The sequence below is a fragment of the Ooceraea biroi genome, chromosome 3 (genome assembly GCF_003672135.1).
Source record: "Ooceraea biroi isolate clonal line C1 chromosome 3, Obir_v5.4, whole genome shotgun sequence".
Lineage (NCBI taxonomy): Eukaryota > Metazoa > Arthropoda > Insecta > Hymenoptera > Formicidae > Ooceraea > Ooceraea biroi.
This window is the reverse complement of record NC_039508.1, coordinates 17,652,624-17,676,054: the sequence shown is the minus strand read 5'-3', so window position 1 is coordinate 17,676,054 and position 23,431 is coordinate 17,652,624. Positions and strand designations below refer to the sequence as shown.

General features: G+C 45.0%; 2 protein-coding genes across 3 annotated transcripts in view; one reads left to right on the top strand and one right to left on the bottom strand.

Moving 5' to 3' along the window:
• Positions 1-8,984, top strand: part of LOC105284420 (heterogeneous nuclear ribonucleoprotein L) — a 156,094-nt gene extending 147,110 nt beyond the window's left edge. The window contains exons 8-11 of one of the 2 annotated variants that reach the window (XM_026968423.1): positions 561-859; positions 1,563-1,786; positions 4,413-4,672; positions 5,265-8,984. In XM_026968423.1, coding sequence (XP_026824224.1) covers positions 561-859; positions 1,563-1,786; positions 4,413-4,672; positions 5,265-5,404 — 923 coding nt within the window. In that variant the 3' untranslated portion in view covers positions 5,405-8,984. Of the gene's footprint in view, positions 1-479; positions 860-1,562; positions 1,787-4,412; positions 4,673-5,264 lie in introns of both variants that reach the window. The other variant, XM_026968422.1, reaches the window with a different exon arrangement.
• Positions 8,985-13,906: 4,922 nt separating this feature from the next.
• Positions 13,907-23,431, bottom strand: part of LOC105284384 (protein stum) — a 35,734-nt gene continuing 26,209 nt past the window's right edge. Inside the window, exons 8-9 of the mRNA XM_011347827.3 lie at positions 23,099-23,293; positions 13,907-22,972 (exon numbers count right to left, since the gene is read on the bottom strand). Coding sequence (XP_011346129.2) covers positions 22,839-22,972; positions 23,099-23,293 — 329 coding nt within the window. The 3' untranslated portion in view covers positions 13,907-22,838. The remainder of the gene's footprint in view (positions 22,973-23,098; positions 23,294-23,431) is intronic.

Below are 23,431 nucleotides of genomic sequence, written 5' to 3'. Positions count from 1 at the left end.
TATTTTTAAGTGCACTCGAGGAGGAAAGAGAGTCTAATTGAAGAATGTCTTAAAAAAAAAGTATTTATAAAACTATTTGTAAAAGTATTTATATAAAAGCATTTGCACGTATAAGAATTGTCTCTTCTAGATTCGAAATATCTAAATATCAACCGAACCTGTAGCACACTGAGAAAAAAATGTAATTGATCCAACGAAATGTCTTGTCACGGGGTGCCAACAAAATATATACTTATTTCGACAAGTTATATATTGAAACAAATATATAGTTCTTGGATTACGCACATGAGAATTATAATCCAACAATTATATATTTGATTCAATATATAACTTGTTGAAATAAGTATATATTTTGTTGGCACCCCGTGACAAAACATTTCGTTGGATCAATTACATTTTTTCTCAGTGCATAATTTTAGAATTTTAGATCATCACCGCAGCACTGTATTTCAAAGCAATGTAATGCTTTTCCAACGCAGGTTTCATTGCGGGAACGGAAGTGCAACAGCCAACATGTATCCCGCACGTTGATGCTGATGTTGATGCTCGTATCGTTCCAGGCTCCACGCCACAGGTCACTTTCCCGCCCGGCGCCGGTCACGATCGTTATGAGGAGAACTTCAACGGACCAGCGACGTACGCGGAGCCCTACGTCGAGCGTTACGGCATCAAGAGTGATTTCAGCGGCCGCGAGCCGTTACATCCCACGCCGCCACGGCCGGGCTACGTGCCTACCCTGGGTCAAACACCACCCTCCAGTACGCAGGGCTCGGTGATGATGGTGTACGGGCTGCAGCCGGACAAAGTCAATACCGATAAGCTCTTCAACCTGTTCTGCCTGTACGGCAACGTGACGAAGGTGGGTAATGGTAATCCTTGCCACCCAGTACCTTTGTGCGACGTCCATTTGTGCGCGTTAGAGTGTTTGGACTGTTAAATGCAGCGCGCTGCTGCTCGACCGGACAAAAGGCTCACTCATGACTTGATCGTCCCCGTGACGTCGTATGGCTTTCGCCAACAATCGTGCTGGCCGCTCGGTGTCTTCTGTGTCACGCGTCCGCTTTTAACGGCAATTATCCGGGTATATATTTGTCCAGTCCGGAGTTTTTGTGTATGTTTAACGAGGCTCAACCAAGGATCTCTGTGCTTCCTGTTTTTGCTGTTTTGTGTTCACCGAGACTCGAATTTTCTTCTAGCGTTGTTAGATGTACGGATCACGCGTACGATCTGTCCATTAAAGTCTATTAGATGTGCAGCTTTTCGATGAAATAGCGAAGAATAAGGAAAACACTGACCGAACTTATGCGAAAGTCGGTGTATGGAATTCTCCGGCGGATATAAATGTCCCTTTAAGCTCCTTTCAATTTTGCGCGCTAAAGTGGTTCACAGTCAATACTGCTTGACGTAAATTAATCTTGCCGGAAGCGGCAGATCGATCGCGTGTTATTCCAAGAGGAAAAGCTACGGTTTACATCTCCCGTGCCCAAGCATCGCGCGAAAGCTTTCTGCGCTTTCGAACGAGATGGAATCTCAGGTCCTCTCTTTCTCTGTTTCCGCCTCAGGTCAAGTTCTTGAAGACGAAGGAAGGATGCGCCATGATCCAGATGGGCGACAGCATAGCTGTGGAACGATGTTTACAGAACCTGAACAACGTCACGATCGGAATGGACGGCAGACTGCAGCTCGGTTTCTCGAAGCAAGCCTTCCTCTCGGACGTCACCAATCCTTACATTCTACCCGATAAGACAGCGAGCTTCAAAGACTTCACAGGAAGCAAGAATAACAGGTGAGTCCGGGGTGAGAGCGCGTTTTATCCTTCCGTCATTTTTCCCTCAGCTTCCTCTTCCCTTTGCAAGGGGATCATTTGTCTCCGCTTGATCTTTCTTCCATTTGAACGTCGTGGTATTCTCTCTCGCGCTATGTATCCGATGGTACGTATATATTGTATATAGCTATGTATAAATTCCCGACGTAGGTGCACCTTCCAGACCTCCCCGACGACAGTTCTTTCCCCGCCATTTAATCGCGCGTTTTATCCGCGAAGTCGCGCGTGACAAACTTGTCCCGCCTGAAGCAGTTTATTACGGTTTCGTGTTGAGTGTAGATCTCGACGGGACCGGAAGTGACGTCTCAATGTTGGTAATTGATAAAAATTTCGTCGACACGTTCCATGACAACGTTTAGTATAATATTATGCATAGTACTCTTTTGAATAAAACTTTCTTTCAAATAGATTGCTCATAAATTTTATCTAATAGACAACTCTTAATATTAATTTATTAATATTATATTATATATAATAATATTAATATTAATATTAATTTGAATAAAACCTTCTTCCAAATAAATTGCTCATAAATTTTATCTAATAGACAGCTCTTAATATTAATTTATTAATATTATATTATATATAATAATAAATTGCTCATAAATTTTGTCTAATACACAGCTCTTGGACTGATAAAGATTTTTTTTCAATAGTTGCATATGCAGTAACGAGCGAATGTAACAAAATTTATTGGAACGCTTTTCTCATTCTCTTGTAACATTAGATTTCTACTAGATACACATCGATGGACTTGTAATAAATCGACGTACCTACCCTTCGCTCTCGAGTCGTCGATCTTCGAAAGTGCGGGCTTCGATAACGCCGATCCTTTCGCGTCGACCTATCCTCATCATTATCTTTCATGCGGATTCTAGGAGGAGGCAGCATAACGCGCACGCGGGGCGTGTTCGATGCGATCCCGGCAGATTGCCACCGGCACTCCGCGAGATTAAACCTGGGACTCTAATTAAATGACGACACGATTTAAATTTCTCCGCTTCATGTAACTCGGAGGATGCCCTCCCAGTTCGAGTTGCGCGTCCGCTCGGGTCACGCGCGCGGCGCGCTCGAGCGGAAGAATCAAATCCGAGGGCTGAATAGGAGCTAACGACACCACAGCGCGATTTCGTGCGGTCGTCCCTTAGTTACTCAAAAGGGCGTGTCTGATGATCTCCGGTTCCGCGATTAAGTTCCAGCTCTTCCGGTCCCGGACCTGCCTACAAATCGCCGAGCTGTCCGCTTTTTCTGCGCGCGTAGAAATCAGCACGTCCTCTCTCCTTTTCAAGAAAAAAGAATTTCACCTCGTGATGTATTTGCAGCTCGAAGCTGAATTAATCGACGGTCATAAATTTCGCGAAGAAACACTACCTTCCACTTGTTCTCGTATCGATTGTCTAAGGTCGATGTAATTGTTCGACAGAGCAAGCACCGTGCAGCGAATTCGATCGGCGAGTTATTTATTTTAATTAAAAGTTCGCAAGTGTGTTCGAAAGTTTCCCTTTGTTAGCTGCTATGAATTTTCGCCCTATTCAACTTATTGTTGAAGGTCCGGGTTCGTCGTTCGTTCGTTCAACGCAGTTGGCGGAAAGAGCCAATTTAAATTTCGCTCAGGCGCACGTATCACGGCAAACGGAATAATTTAATGAAACGAATAATTCAACAAAGCGAAGAAATACGCCGCTACGTGATACGTGTTTTTATACGGGGCGGAAAAGAGCGCACCCGCACCCTCTCTCGCTCAGCGAGAAACGAGCGTGTTGCTTCGACGAAAAACTTAATCGCCCGCGGGGAACGGCTCCGCCTTGCGAGCGAGCGAGCGAGTTCTGATTGCGAAAAGTTAATCACGAGAAGTTCCCCAAAGCTCGCGAAAGACAAACTGCGCGCCAGAAGCGTCTCGGCGTTCCCTCCTTTGGGCGGAAATCCGCTTACGTTCGCGTAATTGAGGGACTGCGATGTAAGCTGACATTTTTGTTGAGAATGAGATGCCGATATCTCGCACGAGACGCGAAAGGGAACAATTTCCTGCCGCGGGAAAATATATTCCCCCCGAGGCTTCATCAAATCGCATCCGCAAAGAGACGAGAAAATAAAAAGCAACGATATCCTTTCATATTTCCTCCAATATCGTTACTTTACGTTTCCGAATGATGGAGCTGCTTCGCTTTTAGTTTTCAAATCTGGAAATTTATATTCGCCGATATTTTTATTCAGTTCACCACTCATTGGGCGACATGTTGGGCGACAATATCAAATGCGTTTTTTCCACTTTTCCCGGGTTAATAAATGGACCGTGCATGATTGATGTATCACCCCTCTTTGATATAGTTTTCGTTTTATTTAAATTTTACTAACTCGGGATGTATACCTGAAATGTTAGCTTATAGAATTATCTTTTTATTCTTTATCTATCTTGATATTTATGACAGCGCTTTCTAAAATAACTTATTAAAATGTACAACTAACTAAAAAATTAACGAAGCAGCTTCTGTACATTCTAAATGAAAATTGCGCTTCAGTAATTTACGACCTACTTAACTCGGATGAGATCGGAAATTCACAAGTCCGGCGCTCGTTCTCGTTGCAGATTCTTGAACCCCGCAATGGCCAACAAGAATAGGATACAGCCACCATCGAAGATAGTGCACTTCTTCAATACCCCGCCAGATCTGACTGAAGAGACGGTAAACCGGGTGTTCGTGGAACGTGGCATCGAGGCACCGACGACGGTCAAGCTGTTTCCGCTCAAGTCTGAACGATCGTCGTCCGGCCTGATCGAATTCAGCAGCGTCGGTATCGCGGTGGCCGCTATCATGGAGTGTAATCACACTGCACTCGAAAACAGCAGTAAGTAGTCAATAAAATTCGAATTTCTCTCGGGCAATCTCGTCTCTCACTTGCTTGAAGATCCGCGGACGATCGTGATCGGATTTTACGGGGATATGATATTCCGCGATTGACCGGCGCACCGGACTTTATCATTCGTCCGTTCGCGATTCGGATTTCACTCTCTTTATTCCGCTTTACGATTCTCCCTCCAAGTCGCAGAATCCAAGTCCGATTTAAACGTCTCTTCCGGGATTGCGGGATGGATAATCGTATGACGTATCGAATAAAATTCGGAGAATGATAAATTATTATTCTTGTCAGACTATATCTCGCTTGGAAACGTTACGAACGAATTGAATCTTTATTGCTGTGTCCAGGTAGATGTAATGCCCCGGTCTCGCCTACATGCATTTCGGTTTACATCGTGATTTCAAGTTACACTCGCGCATGATTTTCCCAATTCTGCGATAAATCGAATAATCGTACAAGCTGCGAGACCCCCAAGAGGTGCCGCGAATCAGGGCGGCTCTCGTGCCAACCCTTTGCCCCAGCGAGATTGGCAGCGGGGCATTACAACGCGGTCCTCGCGCCGCGCCTGTCTCTGTTTCAGACGGCAAGTTCCCCTACATCATGAAGCTCTGCTTCTCGTCGTCGCGCACCATACCCACGAGCTTCCCACCTAGCAGCGGTAGCGCGTCAAGCAATTCCGCCGGTAATGGCCACGTTAAAATGCAGCAGGACTCGGAATAGAACGGCGAGGTCCAGGGCCAGCAGCGTCAGCGCCAGCGCCAGCGCCCCTCACTCGCCCTGCATCCATTATGTGCCCCCGCGACAGCGGGCACGGCCCTGCACCCCGCAGCCACAGCGATAACACTGTCCCCGGTCCTACCGCCACCGCCGCCCGTACCGCCGCCCCTCCCGCCACCGACCTGCCTCCTGATAGCCACTCCAACCCTCTATCCGACTGTGCCGCCACCGCCCCCGCCACCGTTGCCCACTTTCTGGCCCTACTGATAGGCGACGGGCCTGTCTGTCCGCCGGGCGAGTGAGAGGGACGCACGCGCGCCAACGAGATCGGCCGACGGACCCCGCGAGGAGAAGAAGAGGCGATCAGGACGCGTTACCGCGACGGAGAACGCGCGTCGCGATAGTGTGCGTTTCCGATCGAACTAATGGCTTCGCGATTCCCCGCGAAAGTCCACCAATATCCGGTGGAGTCGCGCGTACTACGCGTCGCCCTACGAGTTTTCTTGTAGTTGTCGAACGTCGTCCGGAGAACACTCCATGGAGCATGATGGTGCAGACTGGTGTCGGCATGTCCCGCCAAGGATAATTGTGGAGAGGTGGAGTCAGAGTCTCGGGGAGACTCGCTGGGGATAAACGCAACGAGAACGACGACGTCGCTGGGATCCTTCACGATCCTCCTGGATAACCGGCCGGAGACTCCTGTAAATAGCACGGAGACCAAGAGCGGCCTCCGTCGCGCATACATATCAAGGGCCTGGAAGTAAATCGGTGCGCCTCGCGAGAGACCAGACGTGCGCGATTCTCGAACGTCGGGGAGGATGTACGAGACGCGAACGATGAAGGATTTTCGCCCTGGAAGAGTGAGAGCCATCCCGGGAAAGCGGGACCGTACATCCCGTGGGGAGACATGGATCAAAAAGGATCGAGTTGCCGACGAAAAAAACGATCTGCGGAGGATAGAGGAGCCTCTTAGGACAGTGGAGAGGATAACACTCCATTAGTTAAGGGACAGATCGAAGGAGACGGAATGGTCCGAAGTGCTGGGTGGGAACCCAGTTCACGGAAAATCGAAGTCTCGGGAGGGGAACGACGAAGTTTGAAGACACTTCTCGGCAGAGCAATCTATCAGAGAAGGAGCGGTTGGGAAGTGTCAGAGCTTTCTCAGAAACGGAAGGGTACTATCGGCAGATGGACAACTCGAAGTAGGTATGGTATTCGTCAACGTTGGTGGAACGGCTCGAGGACGACACGGATCCAGGAAGTCCAGTGTCTCAGGAAGAGGATCCGTCTGCGAACGGCGAAATTTCCTCGGAAGTGGAGCGGCGACGGAAACTCTTCCACGACAGAAGAAGAAATTCAAGGTGCAAAATCCTTCTTGCTGGTTGCTCGCGAAGCAGACGGGTGGGCGCTGCTTCCGCGCAAAGCCCGGACGTGTATATGGCGTCCCGATCGCGACGATCTCACGACGATCGCGACGATCACGGGACGCTCTCTCGCTCGCTCGCTCGCGTTTTACGGTCGACTCACACGACTAACTGGGTGGGACGCGTGTACTCTTTTGTCACGATGATACACTTATTCCGAAGTCGAGCCACGCGGCTTCTCGACGACCATACTCTATGGGATCCAATAAATGAAACCGGAGATTTCTCAGCGACCACTTAATTAAAAAACAAAAACACGGGATACAATGTTAGGAGGAGAGTGTTCAGAGGATGATCTGAATCAATCGTGCTCCGAGAACTAAATCATCTGCGGAAAGATGCAGCGCCGCTTCGAGTGCCACCGGCACTCCGCTCCGCTCCGCTCTATCATCAACCCGCGATAAGCTTCGCGCGATGTTCCTTTTCTTTCGTGTTTTATCATTTATCTTGTATTTTGTGCGTCTTTCTTTACTGTTACAATGCTGTCTACGACAGTGCTCGTTTTAATATTTGTCCGAATAATTTGCACTGTTCTTATAAACGACACTTTATACTTTTATATACAGCTATTATACATGGGATGGCTATTATACATTTATTGAATACTTTTCAGCGGAATTTACTTAGAAACGTTTTCGATTTTAATTAAATTTTAATTAAAAAGTGTCTTACGACAATTGACATGAAGCAATTTTAAATTTTGGACGTGCAGCTCTGCGATTGTTGAATTTGTTTCTTAACAAACGGTCGTTAAAGAACTCGAAAATCTTTTTATTGAGGTCACGATCGTATCTGTATAAATATAAATTAAAACTCTGATAAAAAATTCAGATATATTTGTATCGAAATATCTTTATACAGAGATTTTTTTATTCATGTCACGATCGAATCTGTATAACTATAAATTAAAACTCTGATACAAAAAATTCCAATATATTTATATCGAAATATATTTATACAGAGAAGAGAATAAAATTTGTTTTATGTATTTTACTTATTTTAACAAAATTGCAAGTGTTTACTTACGGAGGGACAGAATCAATAAGATCCTTGATCCGGATTATTCAGATAAAAGTGAGCAAAGAATGTTTCGAGATTGTTGCTCGATCTTCGTCGCACGAGGCTTCTCGCGGGCCTTAAACGTTAACAATAAAGTCGTCTAGACTGCTATCAATTAAGAGAATTAAATCGTTTCCACACTGTTCCCCCCGCTCACACTTCCGCTTCTCCAAATCGAATACATGAACGAAGGTATCCCCCGCCCCCGCCCAAGCTGTAGTGTTCAGATTGCGACGAGAGACGACGAAACGTGTCGTGGTGCCCGTACGCACGCATGCACGCACGTACGCACGCACGCACGCACGCACGCACGCTCGACGAGCGCTGCGGCACTCGTACACCTTTGATCAGATCGCGGATTGCGAATTGAGAATTGAGAATTTTATATATCGAAGCAAAGAAGAAAAAAAGAAACAAACACACACGCCCACACACACACACACACACACACACACACACACGCATAATAAAAAACAATGAAGTCGGCGACACACAATATATTAGTGCCCCCCGGTAATATTTTGTCGGGCCGAGGGGCGTTTTTATAAGAATGGTTTTAGATCTCCGAACAAATTTTGCGATGCGAACCAAACGACTCTACTCTACTAAACTAAAAAGTAAAATATAAAATAGACTCTTTTGTGTGTGTGTGACTCGGCCATACGTAACGTAAGATAATAAAAAGGGCCGAGACGCGCGCGCGTCTTTTGAAATGCGTGAGAATATATATTGCCGCCGTTTTGTCCATTGCCCGTGAGAGAAAGTGAGAGAGAAATAGAGTGGGAGAGAAAGGGAGAGAGAGAGACCTGTAACACAAATGAGATATAATTTACATAAGAAAACAAAGTTTATATTCGAGGCAATATTTGTTACAATACAATACACCCCTAGGGGATAAGTTGCGTATCGTTAAAAAAAAAAGAAACGGGGCTTCGGCTGGCGCAAACACGCGAGGACGACGGCGACGCTCCTCGTCGGCGATCGCTGATGGCCAGAACGATGGTCGATCGGCATGCTGAAACTGTGTTTGTCGATCGTGATGAACGATGACGTATCGACGTGGGGAGAAACGCGCGAAAGAGCGAGGAATAAAAAAACAAGAAGATTATAAAGAGGTACTAAAAAACACTAAAGCGACGCGCGCCGATACGCGTCGCGCGTTCGTTATTGCACCCTATCGGACTCTTACACGGTTGCGTTTCTGTTCCGACGATATATATATATATAGATTATTTCGTCCTCTTTCCTTCCCCCCACCCCCAACCCCCGGACAGAAATGTAAAATTGTTTTTACACATCACATTCTTCTATTTTTATTATTATTATATAATTCTTAGTATTATTAAAATAATATAATAATATAATATAATTATTATTATGTAATTATACGAAGTCTAGATTGCACATAGAATATATCACGTTTTATCTTGACGAATTATCTTTTAAATTTTTGATTTAGCGAGCAGGACCTAAGACGTAAGGCAAGATTAGACGCTAAGCAATTTAGGACGTGTAACCATATCATACAGTTTTGTAGATAAAAATATATATAAATACATATATATATATATATATACATACACATATATATGTATTTATGTGATGCGGAGTACGGGATGTTTTTCGACTCAAGAGTGTATCGTCACGTGGCGAACGCGCATCGTTGTGCACTCGATATTCGCTCGAAGATGCGATACGATCCGACCGCAATGTGTAGTAATTCCACGAGAACGAGGAAATTCACGCGGTTGCAATCCTGATTTCAGAAAATTAAAAACGTACGTATGTATATCGCAGCACGAGTGGCTCGTCGAAATGTTTTCTTGACAGAGAAGATCAAGTAGCAACAATTTATTCGCAAATGAAGCAAGTTTACAATCTGGTTTATAAGTGGAACGTACCGGACATCTTCCATAAATCGATCTTCTCCTCGCAATTGAAATATTGGCATTTCTCATAATAATTCGCTTTCTTCTCTTCCTCGTTTTTTACTTTACTCGAGCATTTCATCTCTCTCGCACCTTTCGGTTCTCGCCGAGGAAAAAAGGTGATACGAAAGGATTTCTTCGAGGAATTATGGTGGTAGCGATACCGTTCTCCACGGGGACGGACGTTTCGACGGAGCGATACCCTCCTGATGGAAATCCCGCTCCGGTGTGAGCCGAACGGCGCGTCGTAAAAGGAACGCGCGCCGAGAGCACGCATTACCAGACTGTCGCTTATTTTCTGACACTTTACCTGCGCGCTAAACTCCGGTAAAGTAAGACCGTTACGTAGAACGCGTATTACAACGAAAACACTCGCTTAAGCTCGCGCCCGCGTTTGCTGCACGCTCGACCCGGATGGCGCGCGAAACGCGCCCCATCCGGGTGGAGAACGGCTGCAGAGACGGATAGGGGTGAGTTCTAGATGTCATGTCCCCTCGATGAAAGATCGACCTTTACATTTAACCCTTTTCCACATGTGCGCTACAAGTGTAATAATTAGTAACAAGACGCAAACCGAGCTCTAGATCCCGCGCTAGACGAGGCCGAGAGGGTCCTCGTAGGACTGTAGGACTTAAACGGGGACCGTAGAGGTCCCATAGCCCGAGACGAGAGAGATAAGAGCAGTAAAACGCGTAATCGCGAGGAGACTAGGTAATTGGTAGGTCAAGGAGCAGGCAGGAGATCCCTTAAGGATCGCCGCAGCGTCCAAGGGCGCGTTACACGCCCGGAGTGGCCGACGACGGGCGGAAGGGTTAAATCTAAAATGACGTAGACTAAGCGAGCGAATATATAAATATAAATGTACATGTACGTAGGTGTACATTTATATTTGTACATTTAGCACTGTGCATCAGAAGATGACGAGCCTCGCGGACGGGGGCGAAGCTCACGGCTTGCATATCAACCCTCTCGACACCCGGAACACCCTTCGTCGGAGTCGCGCGACTGATGCCGCAGGATATATCTCGGGGGGGGGGGGGGATGAATCGCGCCCGCGATCGCGAGGAGCACGTGACAACGGATGCACCCAATCTGGACCAATCTGGCGACCGCTGATTGACAGACATTGCGGTGAACGCGATGACAATAGAAATAACGCACCCCCAACGGGACTAAATTCATTCGCGGTATTCACGTGAGAGATGCGGGGGGGCCCACGGTCCATTATCGGGTCCACCTGTCGTCGGATGCTGTGCGTTGAGGCACCTCGCGCGGATTCTGAAGAACAGTATCGCAAATCGCAGTCCCCCGGGAAGCCTGCCGCTACAGTCAAGGGTTAAAAGGGGCACGTAGACACGTAGGGTACGGATACTCGATATATAAGGTGTAAGATTAATTAATCGCGCGTCTCTTTTTCCGATGGACGGCGGATGGATGTACATAGCTTGCACCGTTTTCCATTCTTCTCGTTTTTCCGTTTTGATGTTTTTTTTCCTTTTCTTTTGGTACGAGGAAGACCCCTGATGTAAGTTCGCGTAACTCTCTCTCGCGCGCTAAGTGTGTCACGCTTACATAGTGGATCCAATTGAATTAGAGATTGACGAGGTGGGCGAGAGCTCACGCAGTGTGTGTGTGTAACACACAGCACACGTTGACGGTCGCGGAGCAGGAGTAACACATCGTGTAACAAACAATACGATGGTCCGGAAGTATAGATTTCGCGGACATCTTCTGGTGAACAGGTTCTAAACGTGTACAAAAAAATCAAATTGTAATTTGTAGCTTTGTAGAGATCCCGATAAACGACGCAGCAGTATTCCAGGTAGAGGTGTATACATATAGCACTGTATGTAAGCAGTATGTAAGCACACACGTACACACACGACTATTACTACACTTTAGTTATTATTACATACTTCACACACACACGTACATTCGCATACACGTACCAAACTCGAGGTTGTAAAGACGAGCCATCTGTGTCGATATAATTAATTGTAACTTGAGAGAGAGCGGAAGCTAAACGGATATACATATATATATATACACATACACACACATATATATATGTATATATATATAAAATTGATTCTAGATCTTACTAATACATATCCCATCTCTCTATATGTATATATTTGCAGTCGCATGAAAATCCGATTAATTAATTATTATTGATAATGTAATTATCATTATATCCTCACATTATTAGTGTTATGATTATTTATATAGCTCCCCCCTCCCCACCCCGCCCCGCCCCGCGCGTGCAGGCTCCCCACGAGAGCCCGGGGCCGAATATTAGGTATGTTAATAAATGGACATCGCGTTCAACAAGGCGTTAGGTTTAATGCTCGTTAGTTAGACACTTAGATAGTTAATACAGCGTAGGTACATATCGTTACTATTGTTATTAATTAATGGTATTGCGAAAGGGTATTACTGCCGGTGCGCTTTGATTTCTTTTGTACACGGAAAAGAAATTTCTCCGATTGACCAGCAAATCGATTCCATTGCGGATTATTTATTTGTTTTTTTAATTCGCGGACGAGTTTCTTGATTGCAAGACAGAGAAACCAATTTATTACCAGCGAAAGAAGACACGCGCGCTGATCTATTGATCAATCCGTCTGACTGATGCGCGCGCGCTCGAAAGCATATCTTTTCTGACTCCCGTCCCTCTGCTCTCCGCGTAAAAGCAATTAATTCTGTCGGATTATCATATCTTTATCACAAAACTTGAAATACGAAGCGGCAATACACAACGCGCTCGTGCGCGGATCTCTCGCTCGTACAAAACAAAGCAAAGCGCAGTGTAGCCTCCCCCCGATGCGATCCCGAAAACCAGCCCGAGTATTACCGATGACACCGTACATACCTGCTCCTACATATCAGGTTTTAGGCACTACCCCGAGCACTACCACGCGCGCCATATCAATGTTTCTATCTGCGGTATCTGTATTTTCCCTGGTGTCCTCCCGCCCCCGCCCTCGCCCCCGCCCCTGCCCCCTCCTGTCACTGCTGCCGTTCTCTTTTCCGAGATCCAAGAAATAAGGTCGGAGAGACGCCGATTATCGATCACTCTTCCTCACCCCCCCTCGTCCTCATCCTCCGCCAGCCCTCTTTATCCCATTCCACCCCCTCCCCCTTCTTTCCCCGTTCTTGGGGGTCGTTATTGTCCAGCATCCGCACCTCGTTATTGTATTTGTACGTCTGAGCCGGAATCGGTCTCTACGCTCTGTCTTCCCATCGCTGCGTGAAAAAGACAAATTAGATGTAATAAGATTTGTTGACTGTATACATTTATTATAACGCATCGATCACGTGCATCCACCAGCATACACATTCACGGTCATATACAGGATATACATACACACGCGCACACGCGATACCGGAAATTATGAAGACGACAGCCGCTGCTGCAGGGTGGTTTGCACTGTGGATCGTTTATGCTGGAATGACCACGATTACGCGACAATCGACCGATTAATCTCACGTGACTGTGCGTTCACGGTCTGCCCGACCGTGCTTTATCGTCGGTTCGACACGCGTTTTCCATCACTTTTAATTTTTAACACTTTAAGTTTTACGTTTCTGTTACACTACTGTGAAATCAATGTCTCAAATTAAAAAAATACGTTTCCCTTAGTATCGTCATATATTAAAAGAGTTTCAATTTTATATTAATATTATATTAAAAGAGAATCAATTTTATTTCTTTTAATTTGCCAAAGAAATTTGATGCGTTTTATTTATTATCGTAGTTAGACAAGAAAGCTGATCAGCGAGTTTTAAACGCGAACTTTTGTCGACAATAAATTGTAAATTGAACTTTGTGTAATGTCAATCGATTTTATAGCGCGTCCGAAAAGTCCACAAAAGTAATTCGCGTGGAGCGTGAAACATAGCGCAATGACTATCGATTGTATCTTAAACTAGCAAACTACTTTATCCGCTTGTCTCCCTTCAATTGGCATACAACATTGCCACCGTAACGCTGTAGAGAAAGCCACGGAAATTAGTATGACGAACGGGAAACTTAGATTAAACAAGTTTGCGGAACCGCATTCTGCCGCGCTTGATTAATTCAATTAATTCGATTCGAATTGAACATTGAAAGGCGATCGCGAGTAAACCGAGCTAGGAGTAAACTCGCGTCGCTCCCTGCAGCCGTGATTCCGATCTGTTTGGTCATTCAAGGAGTGTGTGTCGTCATTCTCCTCCGTACGGGCCATAATTTCGAGGCTGACCGTGTCAATCAAGCATTGACCATCCATAATAGCCTGTCGTGCCGCAGCGCGCTGTACATATCGTAAGCAACGTCGAGTAAAACGATCTATTCACATCGGAGGACACACACGCGCTACAATGACGTGCAATAATAGCGGCTGATGGACATGCTCTTATCACGTATTCGAATTTCTTTCCTGCTCGGCCACGCTCGCCTACTCCGTGTAAATGTATCACGAGAGGGCTCTCGCCCCCTTTATCGCTCCCTTTATGTACACGTTTGAGGAATTCTTTGAGGCGAGGGACGCTCCGGGATCTCTGTAAATATCGCTTTATCGGTACGCTGATCAATCGTGTCTAGGAAGTAAAAGAGAGAATTACTTTAGGTGAAACCTTTAACTCACTTGAAGTCCGACCGTGTGCATATTGACCGTCGTCGAAGGGTGGCGAGAAAACAGAAGGGACGAAATTTCGAAGCGTGGCGGAGCATCCTGCATCGGTCGATATCACGGTTGTACGCGAAAATTGACGAGAGACACGTACACCCGCCACGACACACACACACGCGCGCGTAGACACGCTCCAAGAAATGTGGTTACTCCCAAAAGCGAAAGCAACAAAAAAAAGAAATAAATATAATGATATAATGTGTATATTACTACTGTATGTCGTACGCTCTAATGTTGTTTGAAGAGTTATTTGCGAGTCAATTATCTGTGCCTAGCAGCCCTGTGCACCCTATCAAATGTACCACCGTTCAGATGAAAGAAACGATAGAAAACGAAAGAAATGACAACACAAGAAGGAGAGAGAGAAAAAAAGAGAGGAAAGGCAAATTCTGGCAACACGAAGAGTGCAGAGATAATAAAAAGACAAAAAAAGAGCAAGGATGTACAGAAAAGAGACATGTACAGTATCGAGCAGAACACGACACGACACACGTGTGTTTTCTCACAAATTGCACCCTGTATACATAGTTCGCACAATGATCTGTTCCTATTTTGGAATCAGTTTTTTTCGGATTTGCCAAGAATGTATATCTACAGATTCTATATGAGAATACATATAGAAAAAGAAAAAAAAAACTGAACATGAAATATAAAATATTGAAATCTAGTTCTGGAATTGTTAACCCTATCGACCGGATCCAAGCGCGATTTTCCGGGGTAGGGGAGGTGGTCGGCGTTGCAACCGTTGCAACCTGCTTGCCCCTCCTCTCACCCCGGATTTCGATCCCCCCTTCGAACCAGCAGTCTAATAAAAGCTTTTTTATTCTTTTGCGCGATCGGACAACGTGGGTGTGCGATCTCTGCTTATGTTTGCGCATCGAGATATAAAACTAGCTCCATTCATACGGTTGTTATCTTTGTGGGAGAGAGGGAGAGAGAGAGAGAGAAAGAGGGAGAGAATGAGAGCGTGCACATGCACGTGGGGATGAGGCCTGCATGCCGGAACTCGAATGAATCGGATTGAAATTGGTCATCTTGGAAATGTACGAGATGCATGGCGTATCTAGATTTGATGATGCCGCGGAAATTACCCAGAAATACAGCAGACAAGTTTGCAATGTTGCTGCAAGCTTCTGTGCTGCATGGCCCGTTTCCAGTATTTTCACACGCGTACTTGACAAATCTCCCAAGTCACCGGGGAAATTTTTCTGGAAATTAAATCTGGAAATTAATTTCAATTTCTAATTTCGGATCAACGATCCGAAGGCACGTAATTTCAATCCGACTTGCTGCTGGCTATCCACATTGTTTCACGAGAAGGAGGCTTCCGGAGGCGTGACTTATCCTCGCGTGACGGAATACACGTCTCGCGGAAATGAGGAGAAATGGCCGGGCGATTCAGCGGAATTAGCATTATAGAAGTGTAGGCAGAAGAGGAGAGAGAGAGAGAGAGGGAGGTACGTCGACGCAAAAATGCGGACGTGCCTCGCCTCTCTCGGCGAGATCGCTCGCCGCCAAACAGGAAACGAAATAGAAGAGCGAGGAGACAAAGGGATGAAAACCGAGGAAAGACCGAACGACTACTCGCGCAATCGCATGTACACGAGCTTTGCGAAACTCGGAACTCTGCTCGCACACAACAAATTATATACGATATAGATATAGATATAGATATATATATATATATACACAAAATATATTATACCGTCACACACTGAACACAACAGCACAGCCACAAAACCACCACTACCACCATCAGCACCACTACCACCACCATCACCACCACTATCACAACCCATGCACATCCATATATTTATATATATTATACATATATATATATATACACATTTAGAATTATATAAACGTATATTATACATCTACGAATATGAGGGAGACTCCTCTCACTTACTCTTATGTGACTTACACTGGTGTACACGCTGTAGGAAGTATGTGGGACGCCTGTATGTGTGTCTAGAGACGCAGCCAAGAATCATCATCCGCTTCAAGCTCTCCGCTCGCGAGAGAAACGCTGACGCCGACGGCCACGCCGCTTCTCGCCGGAATCCGCTTCGCGAGATCCGCGGGGATGGATCACTCGCGATCTCTCTTGCGCGTCGATGCACTCGCACATTCTTGTGTCACGCGATCTTTCATCCTGCGACAACGCACACTCGCGTGAAGCTGATTGTCCCTCTGATGGGATAATAATAAACTGCTTGGGTGGATTTGATCGATCCACCACGTATAATCGCGCTTGGCTCGACGAAGTTGTTTAGCATTTTGAAATTCGGTGTGTAATTCAGCGTAAAATAGTTAATTCGGCGCATTCAAGTCTTTGAGGGTCGTTGCAGCACCCTTCCGCGCTTGATGGCTCAATTCGGCAAGATTCCGATTGGATTCCTGCGTGATCCGCGCGATACGCAGGATGAAAGGCGAAATCTCTTCTCGGACGGTTCGTTCGCGCGGTAAAATTGCTGCAACCGGGGACGCATTTCGAGCGGTCGAAGCAAAGGCGAAGCAGCGAGCGTGAGTCGGCAACATTAATCTCAGAAATGCCAAGCTCCCTTTCCTCGCGTGGCACTGTCAAGGGAACATGCCTTTCGCTCTGCCCTTTGTGATTATAAAAGCGAGATGTCCCGGATCTCGAGAGCTTTGAGCCGCAACCGCGGTCGTAAGAACCGCAAGAATTAATCTCAAAGTGTTGAAGCTACATTTCTGATGCGGGCTGAGCCCTAAAACATGGTAGAATGCAAAGCCCCTTCGGTCTCCTTCCACGATTTTTACGTAAGCTTGGTACTTCTAGGGTTGATGAGAGCGACAGACTCGCAGGAGGTCACGGCTAGGGAAACGAGATACTTGGTAGTGAAAAGGCAGGAAAAGAGTAAAGGTGGGAGAGAGAAGGAACGATAAACGCGATATACACACTCATTGAGCGCCGCTAGTAAAAGACATGGTAGGCTATTATTATCGCTAAATAGTCGCTAGCCGATAGTGATGTAGCTTTATCCTTTAGAATTATTTTTAAGTTCTTAATTATACGAGAGAAAGAGAAGGGAAGGAAGCAAGGTGGTTACTATAAACTACTACTACTACTACTACTACTATACTACTACTACTACTACTACTACTACTACTACTATCGTATCACATTACACACTGTAACACGTCGATTATAATGACAAGAATATTTACCTGTGCATATTAACATATTATGGAGTCACATCATTAAAACATATACTACTCAATGCAGCGTCAGCGACTCGATTCATTGACACCCACACCATATATACTATGCATAACTATCGATAACTCGGAAGCGGAGCAACCGATCTTAAAAACAATTTCATCTTGATTACACGTCTCTTTTAAGTACAAGATGTAAACGATTAATTAGCCAGTAATCTCATTACAGGCGACTTTTGATGATAAGTCGATTCAAGTTCGAGAGTATGGATAAATCTAAGAAAGACTTACGTTTTTATAAAAAGGCAGAAATGATTATCATGTTTATTATTACAAAATATTTGAGAGACTTTATTAAAGAATTACGCATATTTCTTTCACGGAATGTTTTTGCCTAATTTGCAGAGAATCTTTTTCATGAAATTTTAATTAAACTCGATTGTTTCTTTACGCTCCAATTTTTTAAAGTACAATATTGGATATTTCTATAAACGAAATGCATATTTTTTCATAACTTCTTGATACTCGACATAAAACTCTTCAAATTCTGGAGTGAAATTCTGCAGAAACAAATTCCATGTAAACTAGAACGTGAAATAAAATTGACGATGGTTGCGCCAATTCCGAGATATCAGTGGAGTAGGTGAATAAGTTCGGCGGGTGAATCGCATTAAGACTTAAAGAAAAACTTGCTCATCTTTTTGCCCCAACAGGCTCCGATTTGCTCCGCTGACTACGTCGGTCACCGAAGCAGTTCACGCTCAGCCCGTTTACGTCATCCTGAATTCGAGCTTTCTATTTTAATTCGATTCACCCTCCAATCTCGTTCATCCTCTCTTCTCAACTTATACTATATACCTACTCAGAGATACATCTTGCGATGGCGATCGTACGATCGCGATAGTTCGCCAGGCAGCTCGGCAGTCGACCTACGTGATATGCAGGGTGACATACAATTACACCTCGTATCACTCAACAAAATAATTCGTATATACATTGTGAAACCCTTATCGGGGACGATCACACACCCCTCGCTCTCGCATGTGCGACGTTCTCTCGCGTTTCGAGAAATCGGTGGTGCATGCATGCCTGCAACACACATTTTACCTCCCTCGTGTACCGTTTAACAACGTTTACACGCGAGACCACCCTATTTTTCACTGACACATGTAACGTCCCCATACAACCCAATTCTCTGCAGGGTTTAACCACCACCCCTCCCCCCAAATCCTGCACGCGTACGGTCTTTCTTGCGATTCTTTTCTCTGGAATCACGATTTTATCATGATATTTTATATTCTCCAATGAAAAGAAATTGTGTAAGATGATGGCAAAATGAGAGGAAGATGACGATGACGAAAAAACGCAAAATGGCCCAATACTTGCTGCAGATCGTTACGGTGTTTCCTCCCTCTGATGGTCGGCTACCATGTGACATTCGCTATGTTCCTGCGTTGTTCAAGTGGTAGTCATATTAAGTTGAAATGAGACGCTGTGTAAATTGTCCATTAAAGAATTAAACTTCAGTTACAATAAACTTGTGGAATCATGGCGAATGTCACACGGCAGCCGACCAATCAGAAGGAGGAAACATCGTGACGATCAGCAGCAACGTATGGGACATTTTGCGCTTTTTCGTTATCGTTATCATTTTGCCGACATCTTGCCGTCATCTTGCACAATTTCTTTTCCCTGGGTCGGGAAGAATTCCTCTTACTAAAATCCACGCGATTGTTGAGCGTTATGTCTTTCCATTTTTAAATAGCAACGTGATACCAGATACACAATAATTATTCCCTTCTCCAGTAATTATTCTCCAGAGTGTACCCTGTCTTCCGTGTCCGTTAGCTGTTGTATTACATAATATTTCGCAAAATCCTCTCTGGAGGAAAGATTCTCGCTCGATCTGAGCTTGTCACGAACACCCGCGCGATATTTCTCGGCGGACGCTAGTTCAACAAATTCAATCGGGATGACGGATCTCTTCTTTCTTTTGGATTCGCCCGATTGCGGCGCGCGATTGCAATCGGTCCGTTTGACCGCGCGCGGAATAACAAAAGAGGCCGAGCGCGATTAAGATCCGCCGGTACCCTTGGTGCCTCTCGCTTTGGGAAGGATGCATAAAACGAGCGCGAGGGTTTATGCAACGTAGCCGCGATAAATTGCGGCCGATAAAGCGCGCGCGTATATCACTGCGCGCGTACAAAGCCGCGAGGGATGAGGGAGGAAGTTTAGGGATGGTAACCTGCGCTCCTCCGGCTCCGCTCGATCGCTCCGCGCAATTTTCATGAAACGCGCGGACCGCGGATTTTGCGCGATATCGCGACCGAGATCATGGATCACTACACTCGTACACACGCACCCCTACACGCCGTTCTAGCTTGAAATCTATATTTAACAGCGATACACCCTCGACGAATGCAAAACGTACACAGCGCGGCTCGGTCATCCTGAAAATTGATCATCGCGTGCGAGGTATCGAAAAAAGAAAAAGAGCGATGCATATCCCCAAAGGGCCCATGTATTTCCGACCCTCGTGAGAATATTTATAAAAAATGGGGCACAACACAACAGCGCGGTTCGATGATGCAACGCGATCTGTCGCGCTCTGTCGTTTTTTTTCTTCTTATTCGCGGTTTGATGCCATACTTACTTTCAACGCGGATCGCTTTGCCTTTATGATGTCACGTTCGTGCACACGGAAGGTATAATAAAAATCTTTCATCGCCGTAAGGTGTGACAAGTATAACGTTTGATCGAGGGAAAACCGGTTAATGAGAGGATCAATGAAACGGCCAAGGGACTCGCGGATGAGAGGAAGTCGATCTGTTCGCTTACATGTATAATATATCGAGATCAAAGATCTCGATCATCTGCACAGATCGCGCGGACCACATCTTCATACGCATAATCGAAATATGCATCGAAACCACACGGAAATAAAGCGAACGCTACTCGGCCCTCGCGAGGCCTTCGACAAAAGCAAAAATAACGAGATCTTGATAATGAGTCCGCTTGGAATAGAGCTGCTTGGGCATGCGATCGATTTGCATGCTTAGGGGTAGTAGTTTCGCTAGATTTTCCTTCTCTACTTCACGAGCATGCGCACGTTTCTGAAAATATTTCGCAGCATCTTACAATATTCCGTGATGATACGCTAAAAGACGGCGAATGACGATGTATCGTGCCAGATAAACTTTATTAATTCTTTTTTATGCATTATATTATTCTAACTGGAACATTTTTCAATTACTGCGTGTAATGCTCAGATAGTATCACGCGTGTATATTTTTGGCATTATAAACATATTTCGTCTCAGTAACGTTTTACATTCCTTTCGAAAAAGAATTAGAAATGGCTGAAAAGTTTATTTCAAATAATACAAAAAAAAACAGAAAAAATGTAAATTTAATCATTTGCTGTCTTTTATCTTGTCACAGGAACGTTCTTTTCTGCTATTTTCATCTTTACACGTAAAAAACTGCAAATCCATGTTAACATTTCGTCTCGGCGAATGTGAACGTCTTATTCGAACGACATATCCGGAAAAATTAACAGAAATATCAATATTAAAATTATATTTATACTAAAAACGTAGGGAAGATATGAAGAAACACAATTGTTTTTAACATAATTTGTCGGTTGACGAACATCTTCACAATTTAAGTAAAACGTGTTAGTTTAATTATAATATGCACGAAAGACTCGTGTACGAGAGGCAGTCGCAATTGTGGACAGGAAGAAGACGGGAGAACACACAAGAATATTCAGAAGCAGAGATTACATTAAAAATTGATGTAAGTAATATATTTTCATATTTACAAGAATCGTAAATATAAGTTTAACCAGATAGAGTTGTGTACTCGTACGTATGTGTATGTTGCGCTTGTAAAAATATAAAGCGCGTTTTTTCAAAACGTACTTGTCCCATCGATTTAAGTCACGTCATATATTAAGACTGCAATCTTCGAAGATCGCGGTAATTCTCGTGCCAATCGATTTTAATCGTCATATAGAAGTCTAATGTGCGTTCTTTTAGAAGAGAATTGCAAATCAATACCGACGTAGTGGTCGCTCTTTGTAAATCGATGCAACGAGTACATTTTGAAAGAACGCCTCGGTTTCCATGCTTTCACTGAAAGCGATTAATCTTCAAGGATGTCTTCGGATACGGATAGGCTACGAGTTGGGCGCGTGCAAGCACCGTCTTTACAAAAATTGAACCTTTCGCGGACGAGAACGAAAGTTTGTTTTGCGTAGAAAAATACAGGGCGCTCGCAAAGTCTCTCTTCTCTTTTAGACAAGCGTTCATCGCAATTTTGCAAGATACCGCAGATACAGTTGACGAAATTGATGTTTGCAACGAGATTGTGTTGTAAAACTCGAAATTCTCAAAATTTTCTTTTTATTATTTAGTTTGACGAAGAAACTCTATATATATTTTTTCTACCTTGACAGTATTTTTGTCGTAATAATTGTAATTCGCAAATTGGAAATATTTTTGACGGATTGTCGATTAATCCTCGAGAATTTTACGATATACAATTTTGAGTTCGAAAGGAGCAGAGCAGAGACTTTATAGACACCCTGCATGAAAATCTCGGCGATGTTTCCTTTTGAGGAAAGTTCCTCGCTGATTCGAGGATGTCGGCGCGGTGACACGCTAAGCAACGTGAGGGAAAATCTTTATACGAAAAATTCTTAGCTTATATTTACAGGTTCTATCAATGCTACGACAAAAGTCCCTCTTGGGGACGATGAGAAATGAATGACGCGAGGGAAAAGGCACAGGGAGAAAGAGCACTTTGATCGCCTCAATAATTTACAGCGTTTCTCGCGATCTCGCCGTAAGCTTCTCGAATTTTCTGCGCGCGGCTTAGCGTGTTATCGCGCCGAAAATAATTTTAGTTGCTCTTCGAGCCTGCCGTCGCGACGGAGGAAAAAGTCTTCATCGACTTGGAAATATCTTACAGTTATAGTCTGCACACAAATACATGACCGTTTGTACAAGATATTCAGATCGCGCCAACGATACGGTCTCGTTCGCACGAACGGTCTTCAGCGCGAGACGATCGATATCAAACTCGGCGCAGAAGATCCGCCGGACAAGATACAAAATATTCTCAGGTAATGGGGGAATGATTGTGCTCTCCTCTTCATCAAGAATGCATCATCGCGCCCTTTCCATCCCCCGTAGGGCCTGACTCGGCGCCCCGGCGGGGGGCAGGCCGGCCGGTTCGCCGCTTCCTCTAGCCTCGGGATCGTTGCTGGCGGCTTCCGAGACCTTGAACCGCTTGTACTTCCCTGCAATTCGGTACATGCGTCAATTAAAAATTTCAGGATCTTGGCGTCAAGGCAGCGCGTTACTTGAATCAATTTATTCGATCATCATGCAATAATTTCGTCTTAATGAGCGATCAGAATACTCACTGGCCAGGCGGACCATGGTGATGCCCCACCAGATGCTCCAGCCCCATCCAACGAGGCAGAACAGAACGGTGAACAATTGGCCCACACCAACGACGAGATTGACGATGAAAGCGCCCAGCCGTGACTTCATCCCAGCGGAGGCGGAAAATCTCGGCTGTCCGGTGCACAGGTTGAACAGGCCGCTCCAAACGGTTCCTAGGCAGATTTGATTATAATCGTCAGAAAATATGTCGATCTCTCAAATGTAATCTTGAGTAGCGAGAAATAAATGAATTTGAGAAAGTGATAATTTCTTCACGGTGCACGCATTACACTCTAGTTTTGTAGTAAATG